The sequence below is a fragment of the Notamacropus eugenii genome, chromosome 6 (assembly GCF_028372415.1).
Source record: "Notamacropus eugenii isolate mMacEug1 chromosome 6, mMacEug1.pri_v2, whole genome shotgun sequence".
Taxonomy (NCBI): Eukaryota; Metazoa; Chordata; class Mammalia; order Diprotodontia; family Macropodidae; genus Notamacropus; species Notamacropus eugenii.
This window is the reverse complement of record NC_092877.1, coordinates 313,347,957-313,374,585: the sequence shown is the minus strand read 5'-3', so window position 1 is coordinate 313,374,585 and position 26,629 is coordinate 313,347,957. Positions and strand designations below refer to the sequence as shown.

Genomic DNA, 26,629 nt, shown 5'->3' with positions numbered 1-26,629 from the left:
TAAGCAATTAACTAAAATAGAAAATGATACATGATAAGGAGATGAAAGAGATGCAAAGAAAGCATTATATGAGGTCTGAGGAGAGAAGGCTTATTATTGCCTGGGAGGCAGTTTGGCATAGAAATTCTGGAATCAGAGGACCTGAGTTCAAATCTCACCTGACATTTACAACCTATGAGACCATGGGCAAATCACTTAATCTCATTGGGTCTCAGTTTTCTGAATTATAAAATAAGGGGATTGGACAAGATGGCCTCAGAGGCTCCCTCTCAGTATTATGATCCTAAAATGAGAGGATTAAGGAGAGTTTCATCAGATGGTGACCTGTCAGTCTTATATACCTTCAATGAAGGCTTTTTCTAAAACGTTGGGTAGGCCTTTGGCATTCAGAAATAGCAAACAGAAGAAAAGAAGAAAGTGAACAAATCTATAAATTTATATTCTCAGATTGATGGGACACACTGGTCAATACATTTCTTTGTATGTACCACCATGTAACAATGCCTGCCCCCAACACAGTCATGGAATCTTTAAAGAAGAATAATCAAAGGGTAGATGGAGAAACTATTCATATACTGCATGATGGTCACGACAAATAGAAGTACTCCTTGGATGGGACGGGGAGAGTTTGTTAGGGAAGGGGAAGGCATCTGGCCCTGTGATTTCATCAGTGTAGGAATTTGGTGAGGATCCTTCATCCTCCAAGGATGCATATATATAGTTGTATGGGTCCTCCAAAACTATTCATAGAGAGAGTTACCTAGTAGGTACCTAGAGAGTGTTAGACTAAGTGACTTAGTCATAGTCACACAACAAGCATATGTCAGAGACCCAAATGGAACCAAAGTCTTCATTGACTCCATGGCATGACCTTCTATTCACTATACTGTGCTGTCTCTCTGTACTTGACTCTTCAAAATGGTTCACAAATGTTATGAAGATTCATAAAAATTACAGAGAACTAATTGGTGTGACCTAAAGCTTTGAAACTTGAGGTCCATGGCTCAGCTATCTGAAGGAAACCAGGCTCCAGTGTTCACTCCTTGTGTGTATAAGCCAGTTAGATTTCCTCTCTTAAATATCCCATTTAAACTCAGTCAACAGGTTTACAAGCATGACATTGGTCACAAGGGAGACCAGATTGGCTCTATGCAAGAACTCTTTTCTTACAACTAGCAAAAACAGTTCGAAGAATGTGTTTTGTAATCTGGGTGATGAAGAGTGATCTGCCTTAACTCTGTCTATGAAGAGGCAATCTATTCCCCTTAGTGTTGAAAAGATACACTCCACCTTATTTAAAAAAAATTTTTTTTTTTTGACAAACTTAATGAAAGAGCAACTTTGGATTAAGGCTGTGTTCCTCTCTAACAGCCTTACCACAAAGTTAAAAATATCCCTAAAGAGTACTTTGGGTAAAGCTGGTGGGATTGTAATGAATTAAACAGGACAAGAGACGTCTGCCTCTCTGCTCCACCAACCACAAACTTGTTCCTTGTTTCAGAAAATGACACAGGCTGTCTTTCCAGAATGCCAATCCATATTCTTTATTTCTTTCCTTCTTTTTTAATGAGTGAAGTGCAGTTTGAAAATGAATGCTCTCCAATAATGGGTCAGTGACCCCATTTAAATAACCAGAGCTACAGACCAAATTAAAATGGCCTTTTAGAGACCCCCACCATAGTAAAAGCTGGTTTTATGGACTGGTTCTTGGAGCAATCATCTTTTTAGTCAAAAGTACTTAGAATGAATTTCTACACATCATTTCACATTTCTCCCAGCATGTCTAACCAATTCTTTTTTTGGAAGAGTTTTTTCATCAGCAAATCAGCCTGAAAGCAACAGCTCCTCATTGACACATAAGACTTTACCATTGGAATGCTGCTTTAATGCCAGATAAAGAATTCCAGAATGTAAAGAAATTTCTGATGCAAAGCAATGCTTTCCTGGGTTGGTTCTGGGTTAAAAAAAAAAAAAAAAGAAAAAGAAATCTTATAATTCTAAGTACATTTTTTGCACAGTGCAGGTTTGATTTATGCTAAAGCTCCTCATTTAGTAGGCAGGTACCCATGAGTCTCTCTGATGCAATGACCCCAATGAACTGTGCAAATTAATTTCAATAATAATAATATCCTAGAATCCCAAGGTATACACTTTCAGAGGAGAGTTTTAAAAAAAGAAAGAAATGATCAGGTAAAAATTACAAGTATAGGAGATTACTTTTCTATTTAATTATGTTTCCACTGAAAATTCCATTTTACTTCTATTTGTATGAAACTCATTAAAGTGATTAAGAAACATCCCATCAGCACACTGAAGTGCTAAAATTGCTTCTCATTCAGTAAGTTGCCATTACTATGTTGAGGGAAGAAGTAAGCAACAATTATAAAATCCCATTTTCAGGAAACACACACACACACACACACACACACACACACACACACACACACACACACACACACACACACACACACACACACACACACACACACACACACACACACACACACACACACACACACACACACACACACACACACACACACACACACACACACACACACACACACACACACACACACACACACACACCCCCTCTCGGGACTTCTTATGTTTGGGAACATTTAAAGATCAAGTATAAACACAAAGATGACCTACTCAGAGAGAATTCATATACTCTTGGAAAAGTATAAAGAACTCCCCAAATGCAAGAAGGGATTTCCATGGACACATCCTCTCCCTGTTCTAATTTAAATAAGGTGACTCATTTTGGATTGCCAACAAAAACTGTATTCCATACAAAGTAATGAGGAGAAGGAAATATGATAAGGAAGAGAGGTGAAAGAGTATGAGTTTGGGTCCAAAAGGTACAATCAGGAAATGCCTTTGTTAGGTTCCTCAGTGTGCTTAGGAATTCAGTATCTGAAGGCATGTTCTATGTTTGACTAAACGATTTTTTTCTTTTCTTATTTGTCAAAGGAATGTAATGTTGCCATGTAATACTTGGGATATCATTACTAAACCTCGTGTTTTACTTTCAAAAGACTTCAAATTACAATCCTTTTGGAGTTGTAAGAATTCTAAAAATATTTCAGAGTAGCCATGCAGGACTGTAGAAAACATTCCATGTGGTGTCTCAGGGGCAACTAGGTAGCACAATGAACAGAGCACTGAATCTGAAATCAGGAAGACTTGAGTTCAAATCTTGACCTCAGATACTTACTAGCTGCATGACCCTAGGCAAGTCATTTAACCTTGTTTGTCTCAGTTTCCTCCAGTATCTCTGCCATGGAAATCTCAAATGGGGTCACAGAGTAGAACTCAGATGAAATGACTTAAAAACAACAGTGCGGTGTCTCACCATGGCTGAGATAATAAATTTCCTGCCTCTTAAGCTATATGCTTTAGTCATTATTTCTATAATGTCCCTTTTCCATCCCAGTGTTACTTGGAAACTCTCCTTTTGGGCCAAAATGAAGCAAGGCCTATGCCAAAAGCAAGATTAAAACAAAACCTGATTCATATAATTCAACATTTGTAGGAGGGAGGCCAACTCCTTTAGCTCTTCCAAAATATAGATAGAGAGCCAGATGGGGACCTTAGAAGTCCCTCTGAAAGTGGCCTCCCTCTAAATGAAATCCCAGGAGTCCAATTCTCTCATTTGATAGATAAGGAAATTGAGACTGAGAAAGGTAAGGTGACCTACGTCACATAGCTAGTATTTATGGGATATAGGATTTAAACACCAATCTTTCTGACTCTATGCCCCTATCCTTTGTACCACTTCGCTGCCTTCTGCCTGCTGGAGTAAAGTTTTGGGGTAGAAAAAGGGGGAAGAGTTGGAGCAGAAGGAGTTGAAAGAATTCAGAGTTATTTATAAAGCTACTAATTCTAGAATCCATATATAACGAATAATAATTGAATGAGCACTTAATGCTCAGCATATTAAATTTAATAAATATTTGTTAAGTGGGTCATTGTGTTAGGTGCTAGAAATGCAAAGATCAAAAGGGGAAATTGTTCAAGCTTGGTTAATCAGACTCTTACAAAAACACTTCGGCATAAAATATGCAAGCATTATTATCTTGGGTTTATAGCTAGGACAACAGATACAAAGGGTGTTCAGATTGTGACTAGTCAGACTCACAGCTAGTTAGTGGCAGACCCCAGAAAGGGATTCAGATTGAATGAGATTAACTCTAAGGTCCCTTCCACTCTGAAATCCTATGATCCTATGATTTCTAGACTTAAAACAGTGTTCTTTTCATCATATAATAAAATCTAATCATTTAGTTTCTATTTTTTATATGGCTTATATGCAATATCCTTTGAGATTGCCTTTTGGGGTCTTATATGAAATCACTATATCACACAAGTCTCAATTATACCACAAAATAATGATTATCATCAAAAAATGATATTTTAAAAATCATCATCTACAGGCTGACCACCTATTTGATGAGAAGTCACTCAATTCAATTTAACGAGCCTTTCTTCTACTAATATCAAGCATTGTTCTGGTACTTGGGATACACAAGCAAAAAAAAGACTGTACTATTAAGAAGTTTACATTCTATTGGACTGATTAATAATTAACTATTGGCTTTAAAGCTAGTATCATTGGAAGAGAAGACAAAGACAATCAATGTCTGTGGAATACGGCACTTCTGGATTGCAGTATACTCCATTCCCTCCAAAGACTCTATCTCAGACCCTTGGTGAACCAACTCAACTTTACACTGCCCTCCACCCCTAATTCCTTTGCACCCTTACCCTTGTCCTATTGCCCAATACTCCTTGGCAAGTCCCAACCCTGGATTGCTCCCACCATCTCCCATTTTCACTCCTATAGATATATTGCTGAAAAGAGATAGAGAAAAGCATGGAACCATGCTGACAGCCCACTACCACAAATTTATGCTATGTTGTCTCAATTGGGTCCTTGCTGTTTCAAGGCAGCATTCTGTTCCTACCTAAGTGATTTGCCAGCCCGCACTCCACAATAGTTGTTCCAAACTTTCCTGTTTTTCCTCAAGCCTCTCTTCCTCTCAAGGACTCTCTCCCTCCCCCTCACTTCATACTTCACTATAAAGAGCCTTTGCCAAGAACTTCACTTTCTTCCCTCCTCCTCATCTAACATCACTAAGATATCTTCCCCCTCTCTTTCCTCCTTCTCCCCTGTCTCACATAAATAAGTGGTAATTCTCCCTGACAAAGCAAAACCTCTTTACATATGTGTACATATATATATATATCCTTCATCCCATCTCATTTTTTCCAGAAGACTTCAATATTTTCCTTTCTACTGTTTCTTTCCCTTCCCTGTTACCTATGACATGCTCATATCTGCCCCATACTCAAAAAGACTCACTTGATCCATCTCTACTGTTGTCCTAGATATCCTCCCCTTCCCAGCTAAACTCCTTGAGAAAGCAGTCTACAGCTGCTACTTCAACTTTCTCTCCTCTCATTCTGTCCTAAACCCTGTTCAGTCTGGCTTCTAACCTCACCATTCAACTTGAACTGCTCTCTCCAAAGAAAGCAATGAGCTAATTTGTCGTTTTCTCAGTCCTCATCTTTCTTATTGTCTCTGCAACACTTGACACTTTTGATCACAATTTTTTTTCTGTGTACTCTTCCCACGACTTTTGTGACTCATCTCTCTTACTTCTCCTTTCTCTTATGTTTCCAACTACACATTCTCAATCTCCTCCCATTAACCATGGATGTCCCCTAAGGCTCTGCTTTGGGACTCCTCTAACTCATTATCTTTCTCCACTCTCACATCTTCTAAATCTCACCACTATTATTATTGAAGGTGCTGCCATCTTCACAGTAACTCAGGCTTAGAAACTAAGTATTGTCCTCAATTCCTCACTGTAAGTCACCCTCTCTATCCAATCCAATTCTTGTCCTTTATACCTTCATGATGTTTCTGGTATGTGTGCCCTTTTCTTCACTCACATAGCCACCATCCTAGTTCAGACCCTATCCCCTCTCCTCTGTACCAGTGCAATAGCTTTCTGACTGGGCTCCTTCTCAAGGCTCTCTTCGCTCTGATCTATCCCCCACTCAGCTGTCAAAGGTGATTTTCTTTCTCCCCAGGAAATGGAATGGTTCTCTCTTACTTTCAAAATCATATATATAAAGTCCTCTGGCATTTAAAACTCTTGGCCCGTTCCTACCTTTCCATACTTCTTACACTTTATGCCCTTCCTTACACTTAATCTACATACATTGGCCTGACTGATGTCAGTGACCAACAGCATTCTATTTCCATCTCTGGAACTTTACACCACAAGTCCCCCCTTGTCTGGAATGCTGTCCCTCCTGATCTCTGCCTCAGTTTTCTTAGCTTCTTTCAAAACCCACAGGAGTGGCTGTGGGTTTTCCCAGTCCTCTAGCTGCTAATGCTTTCAGATTACCTTTATCTCCTCATGCCCTCCTCATGCCCTCTTCTTCCTTTTTCTTCCTGACACGCAGGTGCTCTGTACAAAGGAATACAAAGTTTGATTGCTTATACTTCCTAAGATATCTTGGGCTTTGGGGATTAGATTTTTTTCTTCCCGATTTATTCTATCATTGATTTTCCCCCTTAAAAAACTGGAACAAGTAACTCTTATCTCATGTAGTTTTCATTTATGATTTCTTGAAATATTACTCTGATAAACCAGGCTTTGATAAAGCCCATTGAGATTCAAATGGAGCTACTTGCCTATGCCTTTAAACCCAAATTACTTTGGCTTTCACTAATTGGCCAATAATAGGTCCCAACTGAAGCCTCACTTGCTCATTGTTTGGGTTTTGATGGTTCAGAGTGAGTGTAAATAGCAATTGTTTCTGTTCTAGTGAGAAAAATCTGAGGGTCTTCTCTTCCCAGACTGATTCTTTTGTGAAGTCAAACCAGATCATCTTTTACTTGAATGCTGACCTAGCCTTTAATCACTGAATGGATGTTGCCTCAAACAAATGGAGAACTACAAAAAGATCTTAGCTTAAAAAAGCCAGGGTTTCCCTCTGCATCCAGGGTCATGACCACTCATTCTGTTTTGCCACTGGCCTCAGATAACTCTAAAGGAGAGAGACAGGCTGATGATTTTGCACAACCCTGCCTTACTTAAATACAATTCACTTGCAATTCAAGATATCATTCTCTTGAGGTCATTGGTCCCCTCAAGAAAGAAACAGGAATAATACTATTCATATGGGTATGTAGAGTGTTTAGGAAGGATGAGCACCTCTGGTATGAGGACTTTCCAAACCTTTTCAGGGCTGCTCATCCACCTTACCACCCAACTCTCACTCGTGGCTCCAAGAAGCTATAGCATGGGAAGCAGCCACGCTCTGGTAAACCATCTTGGCAGATGAAATAAACTAGGTTGGGGGTAATCAACAGATCTCAAACCCATCGGTGAATTAGGGGGGATTTTTATTCCGAGTTTGTCAAGTTTTAATCTACGAGAATGGAGGGATGAGAACAATTTGCTCCAAGAGCTTTGAAGGCAGCTGAAGTAAGCTTAGAGCTTGGTTAGCCATAGAAGACTCCAAGGTCATCCACTGCATCCTGGGCCATCACCAGTTGTCCTGACTTGTCTTGCCAGTAGATTTTGATGACTCAGAGAGAGTGAGGATGATGATTTTGTGTGACTCTGCCTCATTTAAATCCAATTCACATGCAAGTCAAGATATCATCCCATGATGTCACTGGTCCACTTCGAAAACAAAGGACAAATGACATCTATTCATGTATTTGCATGTACCTGGTTATTTATATGCTTTCTCTTCCATTAGAATGTCAGTACCTTGAAGGGAGGTTCTGTTTGGCCTTTCTTTGTACCCCCAGTGTTTAGAACAGTGCCCGGTACATACTAAGCCCTTAATAAATGCTTAACTAACATGCACATGTACATACAAGATATATGCAAAGTTAATATAGACTACAAAGCATAAAGGAATTCAATAGCACAAAAGAGGAAAATGACAAATGTTGGAGGATCTGTGGGAAAACAGGCGTGGTAATGTAAATTGAAGGAGCTATTCTGCCAAATGACACATATTCTTTTATTCAGCTATACCACTACTAGGCTTATTCTCATAGGAGATCAAAGAAAGAAGAAAAGGACTCCCATGTGCAAAAACATTTATAGCAACTCTTTTCGTGAAAGCCAAAAACTGGAAACTAAGAGGATTTCTACCTATTGGGAAAGTTATACAAATGACTATATGTGAATACAAGGGAATGTTATTGTGTCAGAAGAAAATAAAGTTTCTAGGAAGACTTCAATGAACTGATACAGAGGGGTAAGCAGAAGTACTAAAACAATTTATTCAAATCCGTTATAAAGAAAAACAACTCTGAAAGACCCCAATCAATGTAATTTTAACCACCAGTCCAGAAGAACTGAGATGAAACGTGCAGCCCACATTCTAACAGAGACGATGGTCTTCAAATACAGAATGAGACAAACATTTTGGACGTGGCCAATAAGAGATTTTGTGTATTTGTTATATGAGGGTTCCATTTTTCTTTTTTTATTGTTCAATTGAAGTGGGGTGGGGTAAAGGGAATAAATGCTTGTAAAAATAGGTTAATAACTTTTAAATGAGAGGAATGATGAAAGAAAAGCATTACAGCTGAGGGTGGAGAGACCCTGAAGGCAGCAATATTTGAGTTGAATTTTGAAGGAAGCCAGAGATTCCAAGAAGCAGAAGTAGAGGGAAGTACACCATTCATGGTGGACAGCCAGCTAGTACAAGGGCAAGGAGACAGTGAGGAAGACAAGTTGGCCAGTGTGGCTAGACCAGAGTGCACCGAGGGGTGTAATGTGTAAGAAGACCAGGAAGAAAGGATGAGCTGTTATGAAGAGTGTTCACATTTAATCCTAAAGGTATTAGGGAGTCACTAGAATTTATTGGGAGGTGGAGAGGGTGACATGAACAAGCCTGTGCTTTAGGAAAATCACTTTAGCAGTTGTGCAGAGGGTGGATGGGTTTTTGAGAGGGAGATGCTTGAGACAGAGAGGTAATACAATAGCCAAGCCAAGAGGTGAGTAAGCCTGAGTGAGTGAAGAAAAGGGGACATATCAAAGATGTTATGAAGATAGCAATGACAAACTTTGGTGACATACAAAGATGTGATTGAGAAATCAGGGTTCCACTCAACTTGTGAACCTGGGTAAATGGAAGGAGAGCAGGGCCTTGAACAGTAATAGAGAAGCTTGGGAGATAGGGAGGATTTAGGAAGAGATGAATTAGGCGATGGACATTTTGAGTTTGCAGTGTCCATGGGACTCCCAGTTCAAAATGTTTAGTAGCCATTTCATGAAGTGGGGCTGGAGCTCCGGACATAAGTGAAGACTGAATATGTAGATTTGGTAATTAACTGCATACAAATAATTTAATCCATAGTAAATGATTTAACTGCCAGATGCAGTTTTCTCAACCTCTATTATACTTAACATATCTGCAGCTTATGTCCACCTCTTCTGAATACTTGTCTCCCTTAGCCTTGAGGACAGTTCTCTGCCTTGATTCTCCTATGTGACTGCTCCTCCTTAGTTTCCTACATTGGGTCATGCTTCATCTGTTGTTTGAGTCATTTCAGTCATGTCCAATCCTTTATGACCCCATTTGGGGGTTTCTTGGCAAAGAAACCCTAATGGTTTAACACTTCCTTCTCCAGTTCAATTTACTGAGCTGAGGAAATTGAGGCAAACGGTCAAGTGACTTTCATACTAGCAGTGTCTGAGTCAGATTTAAATTCATGAAGATGAGTCTTCCTGATTCCAAGTTCAGTGTTTGTTAGCTATTCCCATTATTCATCTACCACTGTCTAAATGTCTGTCCTAGACCCTCTTTTCACTTGGTGATCAGACCCCAGATTTCAACAGGGTTAGGCTCAATCATCACGTTTTAAGCAGCTAACTCCTTAATCTATATACCTAGTCCTAGTCAGTTACTTTTAAAAAACTATAGTCCCATTCTGCCAATTGACAGCTCCATCTATATAGTTCACAAACATTGGCACAAATTAAATATTTTCTCTAAAACCCATCCTTTCTTCACTACTTTTTTCTGCTAAAGGCACCACAATGCTCCAAGTTATCCGAATTTGCGAATTTATTCTTGATTTTCTCACTCTGAATATGCAATCAGTTGGCATATCTTATCTATTCTACATTGTCACACTTTACATCACTCCCCTTCTTAATAGCTGTGTGATCTTGCACAGGTTATTTGGTCCTGTTTGCCTTATTTCCCTCATGCGTAAAATGGGGATAATAATACTTGATTCCTAGTACTTGATGGCTGTAAGGACTAAATGAAATATTTGTAAAGTGCTTTACAAACCTTTTTAGGTTATTAATATAGCCACTTCCCATCACCTCTCCTTGCACATGCCTCCTAATTGCTCTCCAATACATCCTTCCTATAGCAGCCAAAATTATCGTGTCACAGAACAGGTCTAAACCATGTAATCCCTCTAATCAAAAATCTTTCCATTGCCCCTAGTAAGAAACAAACTTACTCTGGCACTTTTACATTTCCCACAACATGGCTCCCACTTACCTTTCCAGGTTTCATTATTGCCCAGCCAGCTGATGGGGCTACTTACTGTTTCCCAAACTTGACATCCTATTCCTTCTCAGTGACTTTGGCAGATTGGCCCTGGGCCATGTCCGGAATGCATTCCCTTCTTACTTTGGCCTCCTTCAAAAATCAGTACAGGTGATATACTTCAGTAAGCCTCCCCTGAGCTCCACAGGTATTAGTATTCTCTTCATAATGAAGTTACTTTACATTACACATATGCTGTATCAATTAAATCTTTTTCCAGCCCTTTGCAACCTGGCTCCCTCTCCAGCATCACCAGTGATTTGTCCATTGCAAATTCAGCGGTCTTTTCCACATCTTCATCCTTTAATGATCTCTCTGAAGTTTATGATAATATTGACCACTTTCCAGATGTTCTCTCCAGTTATTTCAGTATTCTTTCCTGGATTTTTTATATCTAGAATCTCATTCTGCCTCTTTTGAAGGATCATGCATGCTCCAGCCCATGGCATGCCTATATCCCAGCCCTGCTATCTCTGGCTTGCTCCTCTTCTCTACATTCTTAGTAATCTCACCAATTTCCGTTGATTCAACTACCATTTCTGACTCCCAAATCTACATATTCAGTCTTTTCCAATCTTCAGTCACAATTTCCAACTGCTTGACATGATCACTTTAATGACAAATGAGCTTCACAAAATGTTGCTACCCTTAGTCATTTTTTTACTTCTTAAATTCACTTTTATCTCCTAACTTTCCTCTTTATGGTGAAAGGACCAACATGCTTTTAGTCAAGGTTTGAAGCTTAGGAATAATTCTTAAGCCTTCCCTCACTCATCCCCTTGCTAAGCTAAGCCCTATCAGCTGCCAAGTCTTAGTAATTCTACTTCCATAAAATCACTTGCATCTATCCCATGCTGTCCACATTCATATGGATACCCCTTGTCACAGTAGTGAAGGTCTTTATGACTCTTTGCCTTGACTACAGCAGTAGCTTTCTATTTCTTTGCATTGTCTTTCCCTCTTCAACTCATTCTTCACATAGCTGCCAAATTGATATTCCTAAAAGAGAGGCCTGACTTCCCTGCACAAACTATTTTCCCCAGGATAAAACAGAAACTCCTGCTTGCAGTTTGCCAGAAATTGGTATGGACCAACACATCACACCATATACTTAGGAGCATTTCATTTAATCCAAAGTTCATAAATCACACATAAAAAAATGAAAAAGAACCAAAGGGATAAGGGAATTAAAGAAACAAGATTTAAGAAAGTGAAAAACTATGTTAAAATTCATACTCCCTTCACATAAATAAAAATAGATCAGAGACCATTAAATTCTAATTTCATTAGAATTAGACTAAGTGAAGGTTGATGACATACTTCACTGTAGAGGATGTTTAAGGAGTACTAAGATAGTTCAACCTAAAGTGTATTTGAGCTGAATCAATTTGGAAAAAAGATACCAACTTTGGTAGAACTTGAGGCTTTTCTTCATATCAATGAAGTTGAGATTTCTTAAGGAAAGTGATGAGGAAGCATTCATTAAATGCATCCTGGTCCTGCAGATGGTGAGGACATCTAAGGCATAGACAGTGATTCAAGTCCCATTTCTAGCACACTGGGTACATGATCCTAGTAAAGTCACTTGTTTTTTCAACATCTCAGAAAAGTTCTAATACTCTAAGTTGCAGGGCAATTGCCATTCTGCACTGGCCGAACTTTCTCACCAATCTTCAACCTGAGTTTTCTACACCTATAAAAGAAACACACAAAACTAAAATATTGTTAATTCCATCACTAGTTTTGTGAAAAATCTCAGGTTGTCACATCTTTTTGCCTGTACTGCTGAGGTTCACTTTAACTATCTGTGTAAATATAAACTACTAAGAAATTTAAGGTTAAGAAGACAAAAATATCTTATTACCACCTATTCATAGGCGTATCCCAGCACAAAGTATAGGCAGAGGGCCCAAAAAGGTTAACTATATATATAAGCTTGGAACAGCACTGGGACTACCAATGAGGCCCACCTTCCCTTTAAACACGTAACTACCATACCACTCTTTAGCTACTACTGCTTTTACATTATTTTGCAGTCAACATACAATCGCTCTCCAGGGAAAATCTTCAGTTTCAAACTGGTGTTTTCTGTAAATGATAAGCTTACGCTCTATTTTCCTGACTTTACTAGATCTACAAAAGCAAACATTATCTATTTGGCTACAAAGACTAAATAAGTTCCGAGTAAGGGCCTGAAGGAAAAATACTGCGTTTTGTGGTGTCTTTTTGCTGCTCAGTCCTTTTCTGCTTACTTCTTGACTGTGTTCAGATCAATATACTTAGATAGCTTTCCAAAAAGCTGGAACACACTGTATTCTTACATAAAGATGTATAATAGAGAACATATACAGTAGCTGCTCAATCCTCAAAGATGAAATTTTATACATGAAACTTACACCCACCATTTAACTTTTGATAAAACTTAATTTTTTCAAAGTTTCAAAAACCAAAAAATGATAAGCACTAAAATCTTTTTAAAAGATATCCATTAAAATTTTTCATGTTATTATTATTGTCCATAATTATTCATGATATATTAAATAATCCATAAAAGTATCTAACAGAATCAATGATGAAACAGTCGAAGGTTTGTATGAATGAGTATTATTCCAAGCTCATTACAGGCCTCAATCACAATCTGGTCAGCAGCTGAACCTGAGGGGGCCACGATGAACTCTACACCACTCTACAAGACAAAAAAAAAATTGTTTGAAGAAATCAACTCAATTGTCTCCAATAATTCAGATTAGTCATTGACCCTACAACAAAACTTTATAAATAATTATACATTTTCTTACCAATTCAATCAAGAAAGTCATTTATACTTTTTTTCCACATAAATTAATTTTTACTTTTCAACACTCACTTCCGTAAGTTGTAAATCTTCATTTCCCTCCCTTTCCCCCTCCCCAAGACAGAGGGCAATCAGTCAGACACACACAGACACACACACACACACACACATATATTCTTATTTATATAGTAAGAAAGAATTAGAAAGAATGGGAAGAACAACAAGGAAGAAAAAAACAAACGAGAGCAAGTAGTCTGTTTCGCTCTGCATTCAGACTCCAAAGTTCTTTCTCTGGATGTGGATGGCATTTTTCTGTCATGAATCTAATGGAATTGTTTTAGGTCCTTCTATTGGTGAGAATGTCTAAGTCTATCAAAGTCAGTCATCGCACACTGTGGCTGTTACTGTGCCCTGGTTCCGCTCACTTCACTCAGCATCAGTTTATGTAAGTCCAGGTTTTTCTGAAGCATGCCTGTTCATTTTTTATAGCACAACAGTATTCTATTACATTCATACACCACAATTTGTTCAGTCATTCCCCAATTGATGGGCATCCCCTCAATTTCCAATTCTGGGCCACCACAAAAACAACTGTTACAAATATTTTTGTACACATGGGTTCTTTTCCCGTTTTTATGATCTCTTGGTGATACAGCCCTAGAATTATTGCTGGGTTCAAAGGGTATGGACGTTTTTATAACCCTTTGGACATAGTTTCAAATTGTTCTCCAGAATGGATCACTTCACAATTCCTTTTTGGTCATATTAACCACTCTGATAGGTGTGAAGTGGTACCTCAAAGTTGTTTTACTTTGCATCTCTCTAATAAATACTAATTTAGAGCATTTTTTCATATGACTATAGATAACAAATTTCTTCCTCTGAAAACTGCCTGTTCATATCCTTTGACCATTTATCAAATGGGGAATGACTTGTATTCTTATAAACCTGACTCAGTTCTCTATATACTTTAGAAATGAGACCTTTTATTAGAGACACATGTTGTAAAAATTGTTTCCCAATGTTTTGCTTCTCTCCTAATCTTGGTTGCATTGGCTTTGTGCAAAAACTTTTCAATTTAATGTAATCAAAATTATCCATTTCGCATTTTATAGTATTCTTTATGTCTTGTTTAGTCATAAATTCCTTCTTCTTCATAAATCTGACAGGTAGACTATTCCTTACTCTCCTAATTTGCTTATAGTATCAGCTTTTATATCTAAATCATGTACCCATTTGAACTTTATTTTGGTATAATGTATAAGATTTTGGTTTATGCCCTGTTTCTGCCATACTACTTTTCAGTTTTCTCAGCAGTTTTTCACAGTAGTCAAATAGTGATTTTTTTATTCCAGAAGTTGGGGTCTTTGGGTTTACCAAACAGTACATTACTGTAGTCACTGACTGCCGTGTCTTGTGTACCTAACCTACTCCACTGAGCCACCACTATTTCTTAGCCAGTATCAAGCAGTTTGATGATTGCTGCTTTATAATTTAAGATCTGGTATGGCTAAATCCCCTTCCCTGGCATTTCTTTTCATTAATTCCCTTGATATTCTGGACCTTTTCCTGTTTCAGATGATTTTTGTTATTATTTCTTCTAGCTTTATAAAATAATTTTTTGGTAGTTTCATTGGTATGGCACTGAATAAGTAAATTAATTTAGGTATAATGAAAATACCTACATTCTAAAAATATTCCCTCAATCATGAAACTTACCCTCTTAGCCCTGTCAACATTATCCCTAAAAGGGAAAAAGGCATCAGAGCTGAGAGATACTTGTTTCAAAGAATCAATCCATTCCTTCTTTTCTACCTCAGTTAAAAGTTTAGGAACTTCCTCAAACATTGCTTCCCATTTGGCCAAATCGTCATCCTACGAAAAGAAAGAAAAAGTTTATCTCACAATTTATACTCTCATTCTAAATTGCAGAAATGAGAATTTGAGACTCGCCCAGGATCAGACCACCTGTATGGTACAGGTAGGATGTGGACATAGGTAGGTCTTCTTCTATCCACAATTCCATCCTGCTTCATTCCTAATAGGAAAAAGAACATTTTTTTCCACAAACCAATTTCTACATGGAAAAATTCTCATTTAATAATGGAGCTCCAGGTCATTATCAAATATAGTCATAACTACATTATTTTTAATCCACATATTACTCACAAATTTTGTCCTTTAATCCCTGCTTGTTTAGGTGATACAGACATTATATAGGTACATAAACCAGAATTTAATACTATAAAGAATTTTCAAGGGCTATCAGAACTGATAAGCAGGTATCCTAATTACAATTCCTTTTCATGAACTATACTTAATTACCAGCTTTTTAAGTAAACACTTACAAGACATGATTCATATTGTGGTTCGCTATTTCACAGCATTATTGTTTAATAAAAGTTTATGTTTTGGACAATGGTTTCCAACTTTGAAAGGTCACTAAGCCGCCAGGAATCTGGTCAATTGGGGTTATCATGGGCAAAATCAAATTACAAGCAAATACTTAAAGTTAAAAGAAAAAAAATCAACTTCAAAGATTTTCATTTGGCAGTTGTAGTGAACTATATAATGTATGACAAGAGAGAATCATTATTTTCTAACCTCATGCAATGACTGTCCTTATTCAACAGGGATAGAGAAATGGTGAGCTCAAGAGTACAACTCCTAATCAATTATTCAGGGGGTCACCTAATGCCTATATCAATCATGTAAACATTTGCTTCCTTTCTTTTTTCTGCATTCATTTGGCATTCCAATGACTACTAATACCTTAGAAGGACAAAAGCACTCAAGTAGTTGACATGTAAATCACAGGATCTCATGACTATTTTTAGTAGCAGTAGATTTTTTTGGGAGACCAGATAAAACTAAAGACTATAATGAAATTTTTATTACTTTATCTAATTTAACACAACATCTCCCTAACACAATCAATCCCTGGTTAAAACCAAGAAGGAAAGAAAAAGTCTCAACTGTTACCAATTATTAGGTGTACTTCCTTATGAGTGATCCATGGAAGAGAAAAAAAAGAATGTGAAAAAATGATAAGAACATGTTGATAAAGTGTTCCAGGTAAGAAAAATTTTGCTGGCAAAATGCCTACTTCCTCTTCACTTTTCTACTCATTTGTTTTCACTATTATTCTGTTGTTTCAGTCATGTCCAACTCTTCATGACCCTATTTGGGGTTTTCTTGGCAGAGATACTGAAGTGCTTTGCTACTTCCTTCTCCAGTTCATTTTACAGGTGAGGAAACTGAGGCAAATAGCATTAAGGGTCATACAGCTAGTAAGTGTCTGAGGTCAGATTTGAACTCAGGTCTTTCTGACCTCTATCCACTGCCCCATTCATTTGTTTAAGCCAAAACAGCATCGAGAAACATGGTAAGAATTCCATGGAGAGAGACCCTATACAACACATACCTCACCAATGGTGCCAGTAACATACTGATCAATAGCATTAGAGATTTCTGCTCTCTTTACTCCAGCTTTAAATTTCATTGAAAGCACCCGGGGGTGATGTCTCAGCCACCAATTGTTTGCCTTCTCTCCTGCAAGGCGTGTACAGTGTATTCTGGATTGCTGACCTGCTCCAATACCAATTACCTGAAATACACAAGTTGGTTAAAATGATCAACACTTTTTCACAAAACAGTGGTTTTTCTTTCATATCCTTTTTTTCCAAATAATTTTCAAAGTAATTTTAATACTATACAAATTAGAAATGCATCAAATACACAAGGGTGATAAATTAGTCTGAAGAACAAATTCTATAACCACAAAAATAATTCTTTCTTCATTATTTACTATTTATAACTTTTTTTAAAAAGTACTTGTTACTCAAATTTATTAACTTCAGCACTGAGAACAGAAAAATGTCAGATTTTACAAGTAAGCTACTGAGCAACAGATGTTAAAACCATAAACTGGGAAAACAACAAAATAATACAATCTCATTCATTAAGTTTACCTTATAGCACAATCAAACAAAATGCAGCATGTTCCTTAATTAAATGAAAGACTATGATAGCTAAGTGATTAATGTCCACAACTATGTTCATTCATTCAATTTAGAATTAGGAAAATATTAATTTTCCCCTTGTTTTATGAAGATAAAGACCAAGGTTTCTCTAGCTAATTCCATTTTTAAAGCCAACTAAGTTTATTTACACACACATATATGCACATAACTACTGCACACATAGGCCAGGAGAATTCTGACAATGCATTTTTCTGAACAAAGTGAGAAAACTTCCATGTTTCCAAACTATTCCAGTATTAGTATCAACTAGAGGTTTCAAGTCTTCACTTTTAGCAGTTACAGGAACTGTTTTGTCACAAAACAAATGATCACAGGCCACAGATCGTAGAACTTTTTTAAAAAACATGCACATTAAAAATATTTTAAAATCTCTAATTACAAACTAAGTAGCTATCTTATCTACCATTCATCTCAGCTCTTTGAGTCACTGTGATGTCTGAGATACTTTATAGGCAAATAAGAATTACAATACATTGAAGGCTAGTTATAATATTGTGAGAGGAAAATGAGTATGTAAATGTGCCACCATTTCATGGTTTTGGAAATTAAAATACTAAAGAAGCAAAGAGTTTTTGGGATTCAATTGCTTTTCACACATTCGTGGTACACAAAAAGGTTCTACTTCTGAAAATTCAAGAAAAGTATGCCATATCTACTTCAGAATGAAGTCAATATCTTAACATCATAATGCAATCCCAAATACACTGAGTCTGAGGTTTCACAGAGATCACTGAATGATTTAAGTTAATAGGCTCGTAACCCTTGCTACAAGGAAAGGTGGCAGACTGGTACTTTACATCACTACTCCATAAGCAAACACTGATAACTAGGTAAAATAAGGTACAGAATAAATCTTATCTATTTAGGAAGAAAAATGACTTTTACGCAACCGTCCCCCCCAAAAGAGCTGTGACACAAAAGCAAATATATGTATGCCATTCTTCAAGTAATTTACCTGACCATTCTTAGCATAACACACGGAATTCGACTGAGTGTATTTGACAGCAACTGTGGCTACGATGAGGTCTCTGACAGCAAATTCAGGCAACTGAAAAAAAATGATCATTTTACACTTCACAAATGCATTCAAGCTCTTCATTGTGTCTTACTCATTTAATGCTACAAATAAAAGTAAATGAAATCAATGATACACACGAATACTTTGGTTGTTTTTGCTGCTGAAGCAATAGAATGCTATTAGGGTCCTTATCTATTCAGGTATCTGTGAAACACTTTAATTGATCTGAGAATGTACATATATACCTGGTTTAAGGAAATATACTGTTTTTGGAACTCAATAAATGTGGCTTAATATAAAGAACCTGTTTGCAAACCTTAAAACACTCACAATCCATGTCATATTGTGATGTCCTATGTGACACCATACTGTGCAGATTTGTTTATTTTATAATTCACACCAAAAAACAAAGTCTTCTTGGGATTTTGTTACATCCCATCTTCAGAGAGATCATTTTCTATATATTTTCCACACCAACTCACATCTTGTCTCAATCAGGGCCAAAATAACAGGAGTGCCGGAGAGGAAAAGGGAAGACAAACCACCAATCTGTCTCTAATTTCAAAAATTGATCAGTGTAATGAATATTTTTATCACAGACTCACAGAAGCAGTTAAGAGAACCTTTAACCTATTTTCATGGCAAAAAGTAAGTTTAACTGCATTTTATTCACAAAAACTGGAGCATAAACAATTTCAGGGAATTGTCAAGTCACCTAGAAGGTCAACAAGGAAGCAAAGACTTTTCCTTATTCGATAGTCACTGGAAACAATGAGACCATCAATAACTGAAAATGTACTCTATGAAAACCCTGTACATGGCAGAGCTTTTTATTTGATTATGCTTGAAAATGTCAAGGCATTATCATCCTGAACATACACTAGAATCTTGTTGGCCTTGCTGTTAAGCTCCTTTTTGTACCCCAAAAAGAATAAAAAGAAAAATAAAAGTACTTGATTTTTGGTAACGGTGGTAGAAGAAAAACAGAAACTTAATTTTGAAACTCTAAGTGTGCAATTTTTGACCAAAGATAAACAAATTTTAACACATTCTATCTGTATTCTCAGTCCCAGCACATTATATGCCTGATAAACGAATGTTAAGTGATTGAAATTATACACTTTTGAAAAAACCAAAACTATCAATAATGACATTCTAACAGTAAGTGAAATTAGAAGACATAAAGAAATTGCAAGTAAACAGCTAACAAGTTGATAGAACTGGTTTCATCATGCACCCAATGGAAATAAGAAATATTTGAGGTACATTTGGTCGTGGGGCCTTTTAGTGTTCATAGTGACGGTACTATTAATAATATAAAATAGCATTTGTATGGTGACTTCAAGGTTTACAAAGTTACAGATGCTATCTTGTTTAACCTTCACAACTCTACAAGGCAGATGCCATTATTATTCCCATACTATAGTCGAGCCAACAGAGAGGTCAGTAACTTGGGCAGGGCCAGTGTCTAAAGGATCTGACCTGAGATCTTCCTGATCACTTTCTAGAGCACCACTTAGCTGCCCCTTGATGAGAAAAAACAGGGAACAATAAAACAAAACAAGTATTTCAAAGTATGAGAATGAGAAATCCTACTAAGACCATGACAAAATATTCCCAAACAAGTCAACACATAGAACTAAGAATTAATGGCTTCATATCTGATGGAAGGCATAGGGTCAGGACTACAAAAAAATATCATTCAGGATAAAGAAATCAAAGAAGCTTCTCAGATGGTTCTCAGGTTATTCCTGCATCCTTACCATGAATATTTTCTTGACACTTGTAAAGCAATGGACACAGCAAACTGTTGGGATTGGAAGCTCAATTCCGTGTGGACGGTCTCGGGCAGGTAAAAGTGGGACTTCTAAATCTTAGTGTCTTACGAGGCCCTCCATGAACAGCGGGGGTTCGAGAAGGTCAGACTGAGCTAGCTCGGCTAGCTCGGTATTTCCGCCTCTCCCCGGGAGATACGTGATGGGTGGAGTCTCCCTGCCCTCGAGATTGTCCCGGATTGGAGCACACCTAGTTACCTAACAGCACGGTATTGAGATGCAAACTGTGCGGCTGAAGGTTAAGTAGGATTGAGGAAGCCTGAAAGCTCTCTCTTAGCAGTGTGGAGCCAAGAGGACAGTAGGCTCCACTCCTTTTCTTTCTCTCTCCCCGCTTGTACTTCTACTTCCAATCCCTTAAGCTTAGCCTCCTTAGGAAATCTCCCCCTCTTCCTCCTAAGGAAGACCCCCCTGCACTTGTAACTAGACCCTGAAATAAAGCTCAACCCTTGTTCGACTCTGGAACGTCCTTTCTCTCATATGTGCATCCGGTTTTGGCCAGCCGAAGACCTTGGAGGTGAGGTAAGAAAGACTCGGGTAGCCCAATACAGGCCTCTAGGCCTGGCAGCAAACACTGAATAATGTCACAAAAAACATAGGACCCATTTCTGAATGAAATGTTTTTGTGTAGACAGAGGATCAAGTTAAAACAAAATTCAAAATAATTTCCCCTCTACACTTCAAATGAAAAGAGGAAAAAAAGGGAAAAACTCCATGTTAATGTTCCCTTTTGTTTTTAGCATTCTAAACCTATGACAAAAGGCTATAGGGGGAAACAATATTTGTTAGTGAATGCCTGCGACCTATAGAAGAAAATTAATGAGGCAGAAGAAAGTTGGCCAGCTAAAAATCTGCCCCTGAGTTTTATTCCAGGTGCCTTATACCTGATATGTGTCCCATCCAACTGCTGTGTCTTCCCACTTTCACCTATGCCTCAAAGTTACAAGAAGCCACCTTCAATGGTCTGGAAGAAGCACCTGATCCCACGGTGTAGATGGCTACTGAGGGGAGATTTGTTCCTGCATTCTTAAAGCTTGAACACTAAGTACTTTTTCTAACAAAAGCACTGCCACAGAGGTTAGATTCTGTAGTGCACCAAACTTCTGGAGTGTGGTCTGAAAACTTAACTTATATGAACACAAAAACCAAGAAAATGCTGTTTTCCCCACAGAAACAAATAACTGACTCCTTGGAACACATTTTTTTCATAGACTAGAGGCTGGCTTTTGCATTCAAAAAATTCATACCAGTTAATCCTTTAACATCTAGGATAAAATGTTAATATAACTGAAATAAATTATACTTCAAACTTACATTTTTATGCTTTGTAACAATAGTGCTAAATAATGACTTGTCAACAACACCATTATTCCTCTTCTGACTTAGATGTAATCCAAAAAGAGTCCGAATTTCATCCTCATCTGGTTTGTAACATGGGTCCATCTAGAAACAATAAAAATTTAAAATTTTCTTCTTGTATAATTTTATGAAAGTAACAGGAAATACACAGCTCTCAAAATAATTCTTTCTAAGCAAAATAAATTCAATAATGTAAAATTTCTGGCATACCTATCACAGTAAGGGACTTGACAAGTCATTTCAGCAGGAGTATAAGGCAAGACAGTTGAGCCTTACTATTCAAAAACAATGCTAACGCACTTTATATTTCTTCAAATCTTAAGACTTGTAAAGGAAAAGGTAAACACAATAGTCCTTGCCAAGTATTAGAAGAAAAGTGAAAATATGTAATTGTAAGAGAAAGTGAACAGGTTAGACTTGGTAGCCAAAATTAGATGACAAAATGTGAATCAAATTTCTTTCCTCCTAATTGCACAAGAAGTCTAATATACATTTGATGATGACTAGTTATCCGTGCCTTAACAATTTGGGATGCAAAATTTAATTCTTTTAGTAGTTGCTCTCATTTTTCTCACTGTGAACTTGTTTATTTTAGCTTGATAGGAAAAAAGGACTTTTAATGGAATACAAGGTTTACAAGTACTTCTGATAAAAAGACTAAAACTAAAAAGGAACAATTAAATATAAACAAAAGGGTCAAGAGAAAAATAAATTTATTTTAACAACTGGAAGGCACAAGATGATGATATACTGCTAATATTCTGAGACAGAAATAAGAAACAAGTGTCCCTTCAGAACCTCACTATCTTCAAAGGGAACTGAATAAGAAAAACAAAGTTTCCAGCAATGAAATGGTTCTGTTCCAAGGATTTCAAGAAGAAAAAGGAAGAAAGGAAGGAAGGGTAAAAGGAATACACTAGTGTAGGAGAAAGTGCTATTTCTCACAAATGGGGTCAGTGAGAAATACATACAAAAGGTGGAGAAATGAGCATCAGATAAAGTCATTTATATGAAACTGAAGTAGTTTGAAGACTCAAAACACACATACTGTGTGTGTATAAAATACATCAAATTCAACAGAAAAATAATTGGGGAATAAGATGAGATGGGTAAGAGGGAATATAATACTGAAGGGGGGAACTGAAGGGGGAAAAGCAAAGAATCAGAACCTAAGGGGATACACCTTATATTGTCTCTTTAGATTACTGGGAAAAGGTAAAACCAACTGCGGAATGCGAAGGTGGTGCAATGTTACTCAAAGATAAAAAATGACAAAACAGATTTTCAGAGAATCCTGGGCAGTATGAACTGACTAAAGTGAAATGAATAATATTATAAAGAAAAAATAACTTTCCAAGACTTAAGAATTCTAATCAATGCAATGACCAACTGTCTCCAGGGTTTTGTTTTTTTTTAAAAAGGAAAACAGAGCCAAGGGGCATAGATACAAAGGGAAAATTCATTCATAAGGGGTGTGTGGAGTATGTTGGAGTTTAACGAGAGAAGGGGAAGGAGAGAGTAACAAAATATGCTAGGAAAAAATATACATATCTGTGATGGGGTGGTGGGACCTGGACCCCCAAGAGCAAAGACCATGTCTCTGGAGGCAACCCTGGCCCAGGCCCGGCCCCCCCCCGCCCCTCCCCCACAGAAAATTCTCTCCTTGTTGCAGGCACAAAGTTGATCCTGTAATTCCTTGGATAAAAGGTTATCAGTACAAGACACAGGGATACTGACCCAAGGACTCTCTCTTTGGCACCAGACCCCCAAGGATCAGCCTCCGACAGCTAAACAAACAAACCAACCTGTCTTTTCTCCCTCAATGTCTGGTATCAACAAAGTTACCTCTGCAGATTCCTAGTATTTTCCCACCCATAGATCACAGGAGCTTTCAGAATCTCAAAGCACCTAGACTACTTGCATATGATGACCACTCCCTAATCTCACCTCCTCACCCCCATCACCTACTTGGCATCCTCTCACCACTCCTCTTCCATATTAGCTTTCAAATCACTCCTATAAGGTTACAGGTTCCTTAAAAACCCTTGCCCATTTCTATTAGTATCACAATGAACTCTGCAACTTGCCTGGAGTATGGCTTGAGAGGTTAATTCGTTCCAGTCAACCCTACCTTGTACCAACACGTTGGAGTCCCAGCACCCCTAACCTTGTCATCTGCACTAACCTCAAGGACACAGTAATTCCCATTTTTCTTTTTGGAAAGAATCTTCAAGGCTTCCTCTTCATATCCGGGCGCAATAATACCATCAGATACCTGTAAAGATACAGAAAAAGGGATTGCTTTGCTTAGAAAAATAAGAGAAATCACCTTACCATATGGCTTCTTAATTACTTTCTGTGTATAAAGATAGACAGATGTAAATCTTAAAATAAGGGGGAAAAGTCTACCCTGAATGTTTCTCCTGCAAGGGATCTACTTTTTCCAGTTTGGTACTACAAGAACTTCTCTCATTGGAACATTTCCTCATTCTCCTTTTTTCTGGTTTGAATGCTCATTTTTATATAGAGAACCACTGACTTGATAAACCTAATTCTAATCATTCATCCAAACTCCTATGCCTCCAATTTACCCTAAGAAATGTCTCACTAGCATTTCCTCTCACCACCACTCCTTCCAAAAAAACCCCCTGCTCTGCCTCAGAATACTTCCGCATCTCTACTGGTCCTCCAAGTCAGAGTACAGTAAATTTAGAGGTGGAAGGGACAGGACCTTAAGGTCATCTAGACCAGTTTCCTTATTTAAGAGGTGAGAACTTGAGGCCCAGAGAGATTAAGTGACTTGCCCACAGTTTCAAAGCCTGTAAATCCTGGCAGAACCAAACTTTAAACTGTTTGCTTTTCACTAGACCACACTGTCTCTTGAAGTATGATTTTCCTCTCCAGTCCCATTCCATTGTCAAACCTGACTGTTCCTGACACCAGAATCTATTTTGATCTGTCCTCCCCTTTCAAAGCACACTGACATCACCCTAGTTCAATCCATATTACTTCTTCACTGAATCTCTACAAAAGCCTTTTCCACTCTGCAATCCATCCTTCACACAGTTAATTAATCTTCTGAACTGTGAACTCCTTCAGTTGCTCTCTTGTCTCTATAGGCTAAAATAAAGACGCTAACCTAGCACTCAGGGCCTTCTATCATGTTTCTGAACTATCCTTCCAGCCCTATTTCACAATGCTCCTTTCATCATAAACTCTCATTCCAAACACAGTGGGCTTATAAATGTTCTTCAAAGTCTTACATTTCCTTGTCCCAATAAATTCAAACTACTAGATGAAGTTCACCGAGTTTCCAAAGAAAGTGAGCTTTCTTTGTCCATCACCTCATTCAGTTATCGGACTGAGGTCACAGGCCTCCATCTGACTTTACACTGGTGTTTCCCATTTATACTCTTTGTGCTGTTCAGAGAATTCTGCACAAACGTGGAACCTGATCAAGTTTTTTGAATTAAATTGTTTGATAAGTATATAAAAGAAATCCTACTCTCTCCACTCTATTTCCAGTTAATACAGATAGGAAGTTGATAAAACAGATCAAGTATAAAGAATTATCTGATATTTGTCCTAAAAAGACGTGCAAATCAGCTACCTGTCTCAACAAGGACAAAACCTAATACACTAAAATTTTATATTTAAATTAGCATCAAAATAATATTAATCACAAAAGCTGACCATTAACTGGAAGCCTAATATTTTGATATTTCATGTCAAAAACATTCTTGATGTGCTTTTAGAATCTGCTGTATATTCAAAAAGCTACTGGATAAATAAATAGCATCATTCTTTGCTCAAAGGACAAAGACCAAATCCTAGTCAAATCTAAATCTGTGTTTTATCTACATAAAATCAATTGATTCTAAATTAAGTATAATATCCCTCAATAAAAGCAAAAGCCAAAGTCTATGTTCCAATTCTTAAATAGCTAATCTGTTTAGTTCCTATGAAAGCCCAAATGTGACCATACATGAAAGATGCAGAGTATCCTCAAAACTTATTTAAAAAACTAGTGTGTGTGAATTGATTAAAACTTAAATTTGGCATGGATGATATTTTACAGTTAAGTATCTTAGAAATAACTCAAAATAGTTTTCCTACTCATTTCTGAAATCCTATTGCATTTTAATAGGTTTGAAATTGCCCAATAAAATTAAATAAATTTAATTAATAAAAAAATCACAATTCATGCTAGAAATAACAATTTTAAAGGTACACAAGAATCAATTTTCAAGATCTCTCAAAAGAGAAGATTCTAAAAAGAATGAAAATGATGAGTGTTACCACCAAAAAAAGAACTTGAGCTCAGAACTGAACAGGAGGAAAAAATTAGGCATTGCTACTTTTGGGACATAACACTGCACTTTCAGTGATTTCAAGCTGCTCCCTACTACCAAAAACGACCAATTAACATCAGGGGGCAATCAATGGAAAGCTACATGGTAGGTTTAAGTATGTATAGAGTATGTTACCAATGATGACTTGCATAGGAAAATGGTATAAAAGACAGCACTAAAGATATTTAAGATCAGCAAAAGGAAGGGAAAAAAGAGGGGAAGTAGGTGGTAAAGAGAAAACAAACATTCAGAATGCTGCACTGTGTTGCATGAAAGTCCAATGTGTGCAGCTTAGACATTTTATGGAACATTTATTGATGGGGATATAAAATAATCATTCAGGATAAGATGGCATAGATTAATTTACATCTGCACCAGTGGAAGAAGCATTAATGGAAGCAAGATCACAGTTCCACTGAAGTATTGAGTACACATTACTAAAAATCATTCTAAACCTGCAGGACCTAGATCTCTCCACAAACTATACCCCAAAGAACAACTGAGTGCTCTGTGCAAAGCCTAATGAAAAAGAAAAGCTTTTAGAGAGGAGTGAGGGTGGAAGTACAGGGGTTACTTGTGGCTACTAGCCCCTAATGATTGGCACTAGGGCTATTTCC

General features: G+C 37.4%; 1 protein-coding gene across 1 annotated transcript in view; it reads right to left on the bottom strand.

Annotated features, from left to right (window-relative positions):
• Nucleotides 1-11,722: 11,722 nt before the first annotated feature.
• Nucleotides 11,723-26,629, bottom strand: part of ATIC (5-aminoimidazole-4-carboxamide ribonucleotide formyltransferase/IMP cyclohydrolase) — a 37,880-nt gene continuing 22,973 nt past the window's right edge. The window contains exons 11-16 of the mRNA XM_072617504.1: nucleotides 23,846-23,935; nucleotides 21,616-21,744; nucleotides 18,407-18,499; nucleotides 16,833-17,015; nucleotides 15,128-15,283; nucleotides 11,723-13,300 (exon numbers count right to left, since the gene is read on the bottom strand). Of these exons, the coding sequence (XP_072473605.1) occupies nucleotides 13,181-13,300; nucleotides 15,128-15,283; nucleotides 16,833-17,015; nucleotides 18,407-18,499; nucleotides 21,616-21,744; nucleotides 23,846-23,935 (771 nt within the window). The 3' untranslated portion in view covers nucleotides 11,723-13,180. The remainder of the gene's footprint in view (nucleotides 13,301-15,127; nucleotides 15,284-16,832; nucleotides 17,016-18,406; nucleotides 18,500-21,615; nucleotides 21,745-23,845; nucleotides 23,936-26,629) is intronic.